The sequence below is a fragment of the Coptis chinensis genome, chromosome 1 (assembly GCF_015680905.1).
Source record: "Coptis chinensis isolate HL-2020 chromosome 1, ASM1568090v1, whole genome shotgun sequence".
NCBI classification, from domain to species: domain Eukaryota; kingdom Viridiplantae; phylum Streptophyta; class Magnoliopsida; order Ranunculales; family Ranunculaceae; genus Coptis; species Coptis chinensis.
In genome coordinates, this window is record NC_141456.1 from 6362588 (window position 1) to 6376509 (window position 13922).

General features: G+C 36.0%; 1 protein-coding gene across 4 annotated transcripts; it reads right to left on the bottom strand.

The window, feature by feature from the left end:
• Window positions 1-1170: 1170 nt before the first annotated feature.
• On the bottom strand, window positions 1171-10440 carry LOC147521697 (inorganic pyrophosphatase TTM2-like). 4 transcript variants are annotated; one of them, XM_086581813.1, is made up of 12 exons: window positions 10301-10440; window positions 9124-9467; window positions 8854-8968; window positions 7930-8125; window positions 7706-7819; window positions 7445-7618; window positions 6667-6861; window positions 5863-5985; window positions 5662-5783; window positions 2133-2253; window positions 1779-2036; window positions 1171-1601 (listed from the first exon to the last, which is right to left on the bottom strand). In XM_086581813.1, the coding sequence occupies exons 2-12, from the start codon at window positions 9458-9460 to the stop codon at window positions 1383-1385; spliced, it is 1974 nt and encodes a 657-aa protein (XP_086437939.1). In that variant the 5' UTR covers window positions 9461-9467; window positions 10301-10440; the 3' UTR covers window positions 1171-1382. The 4 variants fall into 4 exon arrangements, with proteins under 4 accessions (XP_086437939.1, XP_086437773.1, XP_086437830.1 ...); XM_086581647.1 differs by having other exon boundaries at window positions 7445-7819; XM_086581704.1 differs by lacking the exon at window positions 10301-10440 and adding an exon at window positions 10053-10190 and having other exon boundaries at window positions 7445-7819.
• Between the last annotated feature and the right edge of the window lie 3482 nt (window positions 10441-13922).

The window sequence follows — 13922 nt, forward strand, 5'->3', positions numbered from 1 at the left end:
CCATTACCCTAACCACCACCGACTACCACCACTACCACCACCTACCACCACTACCACCACCACCCACTACCACCACTACCACCACCACCACCCATTGCCACCACCACCACCACCACCATCACCACCACCACCACTACCACCACCATCATTGAACTACCTCCACTACCACCACCACCATTGAACTATTAAGACTATCACCATTCCACACCACCAGCTATTATTAAACCACCACCACCACCACCACCACTACCACCGCATTACTATTAAGACCAATATCATCACCTCCACTACCACCACCACCGCATTTATTAAAACTATCACCTCCACTACCACCACCACCGGGCCGTCTTTATTAAGACATCCACCACTTCTACTACCATCACCATCACCATGCTATTAAAACCAATATCATCACCTCCACTACCACCACCACCGCTATTAAGACCACTACCACTACCACCGCCAATTAAAGTAGTTTCATAAAATTGATATTCTAATTATCAAAATTGATTTGAAACCGAAAATCAAACTATACGTTTATTTCAAATTAATATATTCAAGTTAAATGTGATGTAAAGTAGGGTTATATTTGTCAAATAACCATCTATAAGATGTCATGTATTTGTTTTTTCTATTTTTACAAGTGCTTATAAGAGGAACTTAAAATTAAAAACAAACCACTTTATAAGACCATCTTATAAAACCTTCTTATAACACATGGTCTTATAAAACCCTCTTATAACTTAACCCAAAAAAACAAATAGCCCCTTAGTCAAGGACCAATAAAAATTGGGTTTTAGTCCATCGGACTTGAGCTACCCCGACCCAAATTCCACCCCTAGGTACGTGTCTGCGATTTGGAATTCTGGTAGTACCGAAATACGATATTTCGGATAATTTCAAACCGGGAAGTGCATATGGAGTATGGCAGGCCCATTTGACCAGCAAAATTTGGCTAAGTCACTACATACATTCAGCAATATTTTTGTTGGATTGGAATTCTCAATTCTGCTCCACAAATTCATGACAATCAGCTGAATCCTAGTAGTTTGTGCGAGTACCTAGTGGCTAGTAGTTTATATTGTTAGCAAAGCCACAAAAAAGAAATAGGAATTCGAATGGTAGGATGTTGCCCAGAGCACTAGAATAATGCCAGTCATCAAGAAAAGATGGTCTGTAACTTGCTTTCTTTAATGGATGAATTTACAGGGTTGCAAGAGATGTGATTTGCCTTCCAAAATCACAAACAATCGATATAGTTCCCAAGCAGAATTTGACTTGGGAAAAAAATATCTAAAATGAAATACAAAAACTACAAAAATGCAATTGAATACATTCTTCATTACAAGCGAAGAGATATTCAACTGCTATTGCAAGAGAGCTCAACTACGGGATGATAAACCCTTATATAGTAACATTCCCACCCCACCAAATGCTAATGTTAGAATAAAAGGAATTCCAATGAATTCAAAATCAGCTATTCTGCTTCTCCTGTCTGTTCTTACTTCCTGGTTTATTTCACCCCAGCTCTCGTGAACAAAATTGCTGAGATTATCTAACTGGTGCATAAGTTGACGTTGTCCTCGTGCAAGGACCATGATCTGTTTATGGCAGCAAAACACAGAACCAGTCATTAATTTTGGGCACCACACAATACATATCAGTGTCTAAGCTCACAGAACCAATTTAAACGAATGGAATGATATCACCTTTACGGACTTTAAATTACTTAACAAGTCAACAACAAGGGAAAAAAAAATAGGAATACTTCAATGTACCTCTTCAATTAATGGAGATTCCTTTGTCAACTGAGACGAAGAGGAGGAACTGGGTAGAAGGGAACCATTGCCCAAACCTGCAATGAATAGGGATGTGGGCGCAGATCCATTGCACGCTTCAGCTTGCGGAGCCAAATTTTGATGGCTAGTGGGTGTTTTTCTCACAAACTTGGAATTCAGTTCTTCGATCCAAGATGTAAACTCATCCATTCGCTCATTCAAAGTTGAAATTTGTTCAGAAAGTTGAGTAATGACTCCCTATAATAGATCAAGTAAGATGATAAGCAAAAGAGTAATTCTAGCAAAGCCTTCAACACAAACAAATCAGTTTCAAGAGAGACCAACAATACTCACCTGGTTTGCAAGAACAGCAGCTGATTCTATGTTTCTCTCGAATCTTCTATCATTGACAGCAAGTGCAGTCAGCTTGGATAAAGTCTTGTCACCCTGTGCTGCATAAGAGTGTGACAAACCGCTGCACCAAGAAACACCACAACCAACTCAAACATAAGAGAGCCGGTCATTACGGAACAATTATTTTAATTGTAGATGGTTTAGAAAAGAAAATGTGATTATAAAAGGTTGAAAATTTTATAATACTAAGGGAGCATTAATAAAATACACACCTCATAAGAATTTTTTTTTTTGCTGGAAAGAAGAATTTTGGAAGTTAAATTTTTAAAAATCATAAATCATACTAAGAAGACACCAATACAATTCATCTCTCCAACCATTATTTTCTGACGTATTACAAAGGTGGAAGCAACTTTAAATCAATAACACCAATGAATAAAATTGATAAACACCCAAAAACTAGGGTTTCAAAGGGAAAACAAATTTTCTTAATTCAATCTCTTAATTAAACAATCCAAAAACAACTGACCTCACAACGAAGGCCTAGATGCCTTCATATAATAAAATCCTACTTTTAATTCTAATTATAGTCTTAATAGGAAACTACTACTAACATAACAAATAAAAATAGAAACTAACAAAACCAAATACTATTAATTCCATGCCCATGCATCAAACTCTCCGGCTTAAAGTCCTCGAGTTTAAGAAGAAGAAAAGACAAAACTTTGTGGCAGTCCTTGAACGATGGGATATAGGAGGAAGTGGAGTCAATACAACTGTTGGCCACGAAAAATGAAAAGAATAGAGTCTTCGGCAACGCCATCGGAAGCATAAATTGTGTCTCGGTCATATTGCCATGGCCCCAATAATAGATGGCAAGCAGGTTAGTCATAGGAATCCAAGATTGCACCAAATTGCATCTTTGTACATGGAGTCAATGGAGAAAGAAACCAAGCATCGACGAGTAACCTCAATTTCACTACCCTTGCTTAAGCCTTGTATTTTGTATGGTTCTCGAAGGCGGTTCGGTCTTCAATTAGAGCTTATCAACCATTTTTTTGAGACAAGATTATCACTAGAACCACTATCAATAATGACATTACAAAGTTTGCCTCCTACAATACAATGAGTTTCAAAAATGGCAAAAGCGACACCAAGAAGGTTTTTCAGTAGAAGATGTAACCAAGGATCGACGGATCATCAAAGCAAGAACACCAGAATCAGGAGGTGTAACAATAACAGGCTGAGTCACACTATGATCATCATGGACTAACACCACTTTCTTTAACTGTGGACAATCACTTTTCTTATGTCCAACTTTGCCGCACTCAAAACGTGTAGCATCATAAGCCCTTTTAGAAACAATATCTGGAGGTGGTATAGCAGTAGATAAGAGATGTTTTATGCAGTTCTTCAGCCTTAAGAGCATATTTGATAGCATCAGACATATCAAAAATATCTTTAAATGCCAAATCTTTCTGTATTGATTGGTTCAAACCATTCAAATATCTTCCTACCTTCTGTTCCATAGTCTCAAATAAATCAGTCCTGATGGCCAATAAAAGAAATACCTCGGTATACTCGGTCACACTCTTAAGTTTTTGTTTTAAATTTTGGAGGTGCATAAATAAATCTCTCACATAATCATGAGGTATAAATTCTCTTTTCAGCTCTCGGCGCATCTTATCCCGTGGTAATTTTTCTGTAACCCAATTTTGCACGAATCAACTGCAACTCATCCCACCAAACAAGTGCATAGCCCGTTAATTTAGTCGCAACTAATTTAACACACTTAGGATCCTCCAAATTTTTATAATAAAAAACCTTTTCAATCTTATTTAACCAGTCAACAAAAACATCATGCTGTAATTTTCCATCAAATTTAGGCACATCCAATTTAACATCACCCATTTGATTTTTCTCAAGAATACGCAAAAATCAATTATAATATCAACGTTACTTGCAATGTGCTGAAAATTTGGATGCCTTGGATATCTCCGATGTCTTCCATTGCGACGAGGTGGTGATGGACTAGAGGAGTAGTCTGATGGATCAGGTGGATTAAAATTAGGAGCAATGCGTCGTGGTTGTCGTCGATTTCGTCGTGGAGAATTAAGTGGTGAAGCTCGTAGGGCACGGGCTATGGGAACACCCTGGTGGCATCTGAAATTCTGGTGGGCGTGACCATTAGGATTGGGCCTGAAAACATATTGTTCTTGGCCTTGGGCTGCATAAGCCCACGGTTGGAAATTTGGTGCAACACGATTATGACCCGGTCCGGTGCTAGTAGCATATTGGGCTTGGTCAGTAGAAGCCCAATGTGGGGTGTCAATTTCACGATCAAATATAGAAGGAAGAGGTCTTCTTCCCCGACGAACTTCTTGAAGACGATCTGCCAGGGGAGCCAAAACTCGAACTATGTGGTAATCATGCTAATTTCCTTGTCGACCTCTTTGATTTTCTCGATGGTGGGTTGCCAACTTGATTTGGAGGAACCAAATTCTGAACTTCGGCAGTGGAGAGTTCTTTTGTCTTCCAAAATCACTAGGGTCCGGAGTTCGCAATGTATGAACCGGACGTGATGTGAGTTTGATAAACTGCGATTGTGGGGGTCTGCGACAGCCACCCATTGTGCAATACGCTTCTTTGTATTGCGAGAGTTTGTTGGTGAATGTGGTCTAGAAGGTGCGTGGCTACGGCGGTGAGGTGCTGGAGGGTCGTGTACTTCGACATCGGAACTGGAACTATGCAAACTGTGATCACTAGGGACATTGTCTTCTTCCCTTCGCACGAGTTGCTCTTCAACAGTTGCGGTGCGTCGATAATTTGGTACGAATTTCGACAACATCTCCTTAATCTCTTGCAATTCCATCTTGCTACCTTGTAGTTCTTCTACACGGTGTAGTCGTGTATTTACTGCTGGTGGTTGTCCACGTCCTCTTCGTTGAGTGTCCATGACGAGCAAACCAGGAAAAAACCTAAAAATCTAATACCAATTTGATGTATTACGAAGGCGGAAGCAACTTCGAATCAATGACACCAATGAATAAAATTGATAAACACCCAAAAAGTAGGGTTTTAAAGGAGAAACGAATTTTCTTAATTCAATCTCTTAATTAAACAATCCAAAAACAACCGACCTCACAATGAAAGCCTAGATGCCTTCATATAATAAAATCCTACTTCTAATTCTAATTATAATCCTAATAGGAAACTACTACTAACATAACAAATAAAAATAGAAACTAACTAAACCAAATACTATTAATTCCATGCCCATGCATCATTTTCCTATAATTATCAATTTCTAAGATGTCTTTTCTAGGACATTTAAATGTCATACAAGGATTCACAAATATGCTTAAATTTATATTTACAACACCTGATCTTACCAAAATAGTTGGGATCAGTACCCCTTTCCTTGGTAGGATCCAATCATCCAAACTTGGAACGCACATTTCTTACAGAAATTTAGCAGACAAAAATTCTATAGCAAAAAAAAAAGACAAAAGGGCACACAAGATATTACCTCTTAAGCTTATTTCTCACTGCAACTTTATCTGCTGAAGCTCGAGATAGTGCTTCCCTTGGGCTTGATGAAACCAGATCCTCATCTATGCTGAGCTTTGTCTTCAAATCATCTGGTAAAGCCTATGAAAATTATAGATCAGTAATACTTGGAAACATGGCACATTACTAAAACTCAACTATATTCAGATTTATGTCATACCATGACTTCATCTACGAGCTTTTCCAGCTGAATTTGTTCAATGTAAGTGCGAGGAACATATGACCCTTCCAAACCCAATTGTTCCGCCACCGAATTTACATATAAACGATCTCTACCTTGCACCTTTACCAATATCAAAATACAACTTATTGTTAGGGCTTCACTTGGCAGATTTAAAATAAATATGACTAATAAAAGTAATTCTACCAAAGTACTTTAATAAAAGTAACTATTTCTAGCTGGAGCCAATTGATAGAGAAGAATAAAAAAGGAGGATCCCTTTGCATGCAAACATTGATATAAATAAGGCAACATATCACATCCTTTCGTTAGCACGGAACTTATTCCTGTTTGGCTTCCATTTCATTTTCCATTTTTCCAAAAATGCTTCCCTAGTTTGTGCAGACTACCTGACTTAAAACCTTAAATGATCTATCTCACCCCCTCTTTATGCATGTGATCTTCATTATTTGTTTCTTCCCAAAGCATTATGACCCAAACACACTTTCAAATTGAGGTCTGTTTGTTCTTGCTCCTAATAGCAACTAATTTAACATGTTTAAATGACAGTTGAACTGTTTGTTCATTTTAGCATTCAAAACAAGTGCTCCTTTCTTAACAAATTCACTTCTGTTTGACATGAATTTGTATTGTCTTCTTGAAAAACACAATTCCACTTAGCGCCACAAAACACCACATATTTGGCTGTATGAGAATCAACTCATACATATCCTTTCTGTATCACACATTTCTTCAAGGGTATAGACTCAAAAATCTAAATTACTTCATGAATGATATTGATACCTGAACATAGTGACGATTTAGCTGTTCTAACCAATCAATTTTTACAGAGACTTTCTCTTCAGAAAAGACATGGCTGCTTCGTTTCAGTATAGCAGCAATGGTGTAACCCAAAGCCATCAAGCCACCAAGAAGGCGCACACTGACTTCAAAGGTGATTCTTGGTGATATTATGAAGGGACTGTCTGTAACCCATTCCTGTAGGAGAAAAAAAATACACCGAGATGAGGACTAATAAAAGCTATTGACAAATAATAATCAAACAGACAAGTGAAAACAAATAGAATACTCCCAGACATACAGAAGACACCTAATTTAAAAAGAATATGATTAATTTCGAAAACACTACATTTAGGAAAGTCAAAACAACGAGAAATAATTAATAGAACTAACATTTAGTAGTTTCCAGTCTTTCCACCAAAAATTGATTAATATCATTTCCACCAAAAGAACTAGATAGACCATATTTACAACAAATAATAGTATCGGACCATTCTTTCTTAAGCATCAACTACTAACTATGCAGACGGTAAATTTCTACCCTAGGTGCTTCGTACAAGAGGTTTTGCCCACTTAGATCTCACAACCTATCTTATTCTAAATGATGCACTGATGAGTAGGTATAATGATCCAACCCATGCTGCCATGTACATACTGTCCCCTTTTTAGTCACCCTGGCTCAAGACCATGTCCTGCCGTCATTCATTGGTGCGGGTCTTTCTCACAAGAACTTGACTATGATATCAGTACTGAAATTTGCCAAAGTTACTAAAGGACAAACCTCAAACATAAGATTGTATTTTCCATCCCTGTTCCGCATCCGCAAATATGATTGGCAAGCTTCAGGATCTTCACCTGGCGGTAGTAGATATATATCATAAGTCTCCTCCATAGTTTCTTTATGTTCTTTTGATAAAACAGCTCTTATTTGATCCATTGTCAACGTCCTTGGAGACTGCAAAAGGAGAGACCCAGTGAAGATGTAAATAATAAAAAAAGTCGCTCGTAAATGCAGATAAGATAAAAAGAAACCAAGGTCAACCTTTAAAATGTAAGTGGGATTCTGAAATCCCGTGAATGGATTGAACTTGTTGATGATTTTAATATGTGCAGTTCGTAGATCTGGCTCAATAAAAGCCTTATACATTGGATAAACCTGCACAGAAAAAAGTGTCTTATAGAAGCTAGAGATGCTTTAATAAACCTATACAAGCCATTCAAACTATTTTTAAAGAGCAAAATCTAACATGGGAAAAGTGAAAGAACCGTTTCAGAAATCTGATGAATAATTTCTTCAGGTTCTTGGCCAGCACGCTGTATATCCCGTAAAACCCTTTTTACGAGATCAAAGTGAACACCACCTGTGACAGATACACGGAGATCTAGTAATGGTCGCAATCTCTCACTCAAAGCGTAGATACCTTCAATGATCACAATCCGGGAGCTTGGGACTTCAACTGTCCTGATGGGATGATTGAGTTATGTAAGAAGTGCTGAATTAGAAATAGAATAAATTTTGTTTGAACTAGAATGCAGAAAGGGAATCATATATTGGAGAGATACTTTATCAACCCACTTGTAAGAAAACAAAGAGCAGAGCATGAGGCAGTAACCCGAACAATACAATCCTATCATTAGAAAGCATGTACAGCTAAGATTTCTGAACTATTGGAACTCAAAAATATGATGAAAAACAAAACTATGACAAATGGAAACAACAGAATACAATAGAAAACATTAGGGACTGGTTTTAGTTCCTCCCCCCTTCTTAAAGAACCAAAATTAAGTATCTTCAATGTTGTAATGTGAAACCCCTAGGATATGTTTCCCGATGTGGAGGACGAGACATGACTTTAGTACACATCAGGCGGATTCATCCAAAACGTAGGGTTCTTAAGACAATTTATCTCTACGTAGTGCTTAATCCCTTTCAAAAGGATCTTCAATCTCCATGAAGGGTTCTTATGTGGGTACCACGTGAAAGAATTAAGCCAGCTTGGCACAGAGTGGTATGCCGCCAAGGAAGTTCCTCCTAAAGGTGATACCTCTCCCCCCGAGGGTATGGGAAGGTACCTAGAATCATTCAAGGATAGATCGGTGTGTTCCCATGAATCTGAAGACATTTATAAATCCCGTGTTTCCTACTGAAATCACTCACTCTATGGTGTAGAAATTATAAAGATTTCTCACCTGTATCCTGTTCGACTGCTCGACTTGAAGTCATAAATTGGCACCTGCACTGATTTTCCCTCTTTGAGGCCATGAATATTATTGAGCAATGTATCATAGTCCGTCACGCGAGGATCTGTTTCCAAATAAACACATGTACCAGAATATAAGAAGCTTCACAAGTAATGTTTATAAAAACTAAGTAAAAGCAAATTTCTACTCAACATAAACAACTCAAGAAACCCAGACATCGCGAAAAGGAAGAAAAGAGAGATAAGATGTAAAGAGTACCATCAAAGTTTCCGTCAATTATACGACTGGAATCGTTATAGTTGTCCATTGATAAGAAAGCAATGCTGGGCATGAAATTAAGCACCTTCTCCGTAAACACAGACTTCCCAGCTCCAGAGGGGCCTGCTATTCCTACCAATAGTATCCCATCGGTTTTTTGGGCTAGTAATTGGCATGCACGGATTACAATAAAGAAACCCTTCTCAAAGGACAATGGGTCTTGGATTGGGACAATCTCATAGCGACTAGAGTCTTTTCTCTTTATCAATTGAACCTGATCTCTTAAGAGGCCTGACTTTCGCTGTGGTGATTCAGAGCCAGAAGTTGCAGGAGCCATTTAAGACCTGAAAAAAATTCAAAAATTCATTGTTCTCTAAATGATGCGTGGAAAAAATAGTAGTAGTTCATTTCAATTTTAGATAAAAGGACAAATAAGAAGTGTAACAACATTGTACAGGTCAAAAAAATGTTTTAGACATTGCTTTTTGAAGTGCACAACTAGGATCATACACTTAGTTAGTGGAATCAAAATGTTTATAACGCTATTGAGTAAAACCTTTTTAGAACATATTGGGATTATAGAGATGAAAGATAAGTTGCTTAAACTGATCATCTTCTTCATGCTTGGTTTCACCTTTGTTAAAGCAATATCCAATCTTGCATGGAAGGAAAAACCTACTCTTATCAAGTTATACTAAATATTCGATAAGACAGTAGTATCAGTAGAGCCCATAAGTGACTTATGGAGAGCATATCATTTTCTTTTACTTCAAGTCAAAGTACCAAACCAATCAAAATCCAATTTTTGGCATAGAGAAAAAAAAAAAAGACAATGAATTCACTGTAACATTGTTGCTAGGTGTCAAATATATATAAATGGTAGAGCATGATCAGTATAAGAAATCAAACAAGTATAAAAATTTAGTTACCAAAAGAATCCAAATAATAACAGCATTTGAAACTGAAAACAACACAAGTATTTCATGCACTGAGAACAAACACAAACACAAACACACACCACAACTCCAAACCAATCTGTTGGATCTAATACTAAGTTAAAAACAAAAACAACAAATGCCCATTACATATAAATGGGATGTAGTACAACCCCTTAAAAAGAAATAAAGAAAGAATGAATCTTGACAATGGGCTTTGTTGATAATATCATAATGCTAACCTGCCTAACAGAGTAAACAGTAAGCTTTTTGCTGCAGGAAGAGAAGCAGAAACTCGAGTTTCTTTTGTGGGGTCACTTTTTTTTAGGAAATCTGGGTGTGGGTCAAAAGAGTGATTCTTTTCTACTATAAGTTTTGGACTTTAAGGTGCTACAAGAACATTGAAGATAGTTTTATATTTATATATATATATATATTTTATAGACCTCACAAGGCTACATGGGCTTTAATGCTTTTTTTTCGTTATCTTTATTTGCGCACAAGATCTAAATAGGTATTTTAAGTGGGGTAGTCAGAAGGGGCTTTTGGGTTGAAAGGTATGGTTTGCTTTTGAGATTTTGAGATGAGGAGGAATATATATATAACATAGAGAGCAGGTTTGTGTACCTCACGTCCTCACACACCTTTTTATTTGGTTTTGCATTCTTTTATAATAATAACATAGATTTGGCAAGGGGCATGCGTTTTCTATGTGCTTATTGACAGGTAAGGTGACCGCACCCGTTGCCAAATGCCACTATGACAGGCGAGATTGATAATGCCAAATGTTAGTAACTTAGGAACACGTCGAGAGTCAGTTAGCTGTCGAATTGGGGAGAATGCTTTTGATCAGATGATAATGATCAGACATTTTTTAGTGATCTGTTCTGTGTGTAATGTCTTTCAATCATCTCAGCATCTCAGGAGATATTTTTGACATTTAATTTGCTATGATTTCCAAAAATGTTGATATTTTCACCGCGATATATCCTTAGAGCATATTTAGGAGTGATATTAACCTAGCATCAAACACCAAATTTCCAATAATTTAGTGTTTTTTCAACTTCAGGCCTGTCAGTTAGGCTTTAGTGGCGCCGGTTGCTATATGGCGCGGTTTATCTAAAACCGCCTAGTTTAATGTCGAAAATTTGATGTTGCTCCTAAAGTTGTTTTGTATTTTTTTGGTTCAAAATTTTAGTGTTTTTTTAGTAGCTGTCCTAAAGATGCTCTTAATTGATTAGTTGAGTAGGGAAAAGATAGTATAGTAGGTGTGATAGGAGCAAGTGCAAAGCTATAAATCCAAAATTCTAAACTAAAGAATAGGAGTAAAGGCAAGAAAACATTGAAGTCAAATAGCTAGATGTTATTGAAAGATCTGTATATATATCTTTAGAATGATTTTGACATTAAATAGAACATAGGGCATCTTATTATGGATATAAAGCGTGTTAATCTGGGATATCTTCGTGCCACCCATTGTTTCCTCTCTCTTTTTTGTTTTTTCTTCGATAAGAACCATCCATTGTTTGCCAAGATATGCTTGTGGGTCGGTTGAGCATGTCCCTTGCTTTTATAGTGGATAGTAGATACCATGCATCATTTTGATGGATGACATCCACATTGCCGGCCCTGAGGCAAAGCGACCCAAGCAGTTGCTTTGGGCCACCAAATCAAAACAAAAAATAAGGGTCATACTATTATCGACACAAAACAATAAACTTTCTAATTAAGAGTTCAGTTAGTTGCCACTTATTTTGGACAAAAAATAAACCAATCATATTTAAGAAAAAAAATAAACACGTGATTTCAATTAATCCCTCAATACCTGAGAACCCAACTCTTTATATTAAACTATTTGGCAATACTTACCCCACTCGTTACAAACAATTAAAAAAAAACAAAAAACATTAAACCAACTCACAATTAAAAAACCTAAACTTTTATCTATATCTAAAAAAACAAATAAAACTCTTATGTTAAATAACAAAATCACTTACAATCTCCGAGAACCCAACTCCTTATTAAACTCTTTGACAATACTTACCCCACTCGTTACAAACAATACAAAAAAAAATAAAAATAAAAAAAAAATAAAAAAAATAACAACAATAAACCAACTCACAATTAAAAAACCCATCCAAACTATTATCTATATCTAAAAAGACAAATAAAACTAATCTGCCAAATAACAAAATCACTCACAATCCTCAAGAACCCAACTCCTTATTAAACTCTTTGACAATATTTACCCCACTCCCACTCGTAACAAACAATAAAAAAAAACAAAAAACAAAAAACACTAAACACTAAACCAACTCACAATTAAAAAATCATAACTTTTTTCTATATCTAAAAAACAAATAAAACTCCTCTGCCAAATAACAAAATCACTCACACTTCCCGAAAACCCAACTCCTTATTAAACTCTTTGGCAATACTTATCCCACTCGTTACAAACAAAAAAAAAAACACTAAACCAACTCATAATTAAAAAAACCAAACTTTTATCTATATCTTAAAAAACAAATAAAACTCTTCTGTCAAATAACAAAATCACTCACAATTCCCGAGAACCCAACTCCTTATTAAACTCTTTTACAATACTTACCTCACTCGTTACAAACAAAAAAAAAAAACACTAAACCAACTCACAATTAAAAAACCCAAACTTTTATCTATATCTAAAAAAACAAATAAAACTCTTTTGCCAAATAACAAAATTACTTCACTCACTCTCTCTTGGATTATATTGAATAACACAAATTTAAAAAATAAATAAAAAATAAAAAATAAAAAATAAAAAATAAAAAATCGATAACATTAACGCATATAGGGCCATATTCTATTGCCTTGCTTTAGGCCACCAAAATGTCAGGGCCGTCACTGCTATTACCATATATCAAATAAACATAATAAACAAGCTAGGATTCAGAGTTGATCCCCTAACTCTTCTGTTACAAAAGGAAAACAATAAAACAAAACACCTCCACTCCCCCAACTCTATTATTACAAAAAAATCAGATTTACTCTTCTTTCTTGTTCTTGTGAGCATAGTCGTTAAGACGATGCATATCCAACTCCTTCTTAGTATGAAATAGAGATCCGCACGCCCGTTTTGTTCCGTCATCCCAATTCTTAAGTCTTCTGCAAGCATACATCATAGTATTATGTATTGATTTCCTGTGGGCTTGTAGCCCTTTGTAGCTACCAACGGCCTTGTCATTTTTGCACACATTGCAGATAATACTATGATGTATGCTTGCACAAGAATTAATGTTTTTTTAATTTTTTTTACCCAATTTGCCATTTTTCTAAACTAAGCAAAGCGTCAGTGCCGGCCCTGAGGCAAAGCGACCCAAGCAATTGCTTTGGGCCACCAAACCAAAACAAAAAATAGGGGCCACACTATTATCGGCACAAAACAATAAACTTTCTAATAAAGAGTTTAGTTAGTTGCCATTTATTTTGGACAAAAAATAAACCAACCATATTTAAGAAAAAAAATAAACACATGATTTCAATTAATCCCTCAATACCTGAGAACCCAACTCTTTATATTAAACTATTTGGCAATACTTACCCTACTCGTTACAAACAATTAAAAAAAACAAAAACATTAAACCAACTCACAATTAAAAAACCTAAACTTTTATCTATATCTAAAAAAACAAATAAAACTCTTCTGTTAAATAACAAAATCACTTACAATCTCCGAGAACCCAACTTCTTATTAAACTCTTTGACAATACTTACCCCACTCGTTACAAACAATACAAAAAAAAAAAAATAAAATAACAACAATAAACCAACTCACAATTAAAAAACTCATCCAAACTATTATCTATATCTAAAAAAACAAATAAA

Coding starts and splice junctions, on each gene's coding strand:
- LOC147521697 (XM_086581647.1), bottom strand. CDS start 9,460: ATGGCTCCTGCAACTTCTGGCTCTGAATCACCACAGCGAAAGTCAGGC. Junction 8,969..9,123: donor AATTGACGGAAACTTTGATG/GTACTCTTTACA, acceptor ATTTGGAAACAG/ATCCTCGCGTGACGGACTAT. Junction 7,820..7,929: donor TTCATCAGATTTCTGAAACG/GTTCTTTCACTT, acceptor TTTTCTGTGCAG/GTTTATCCAATGTATAAGGC.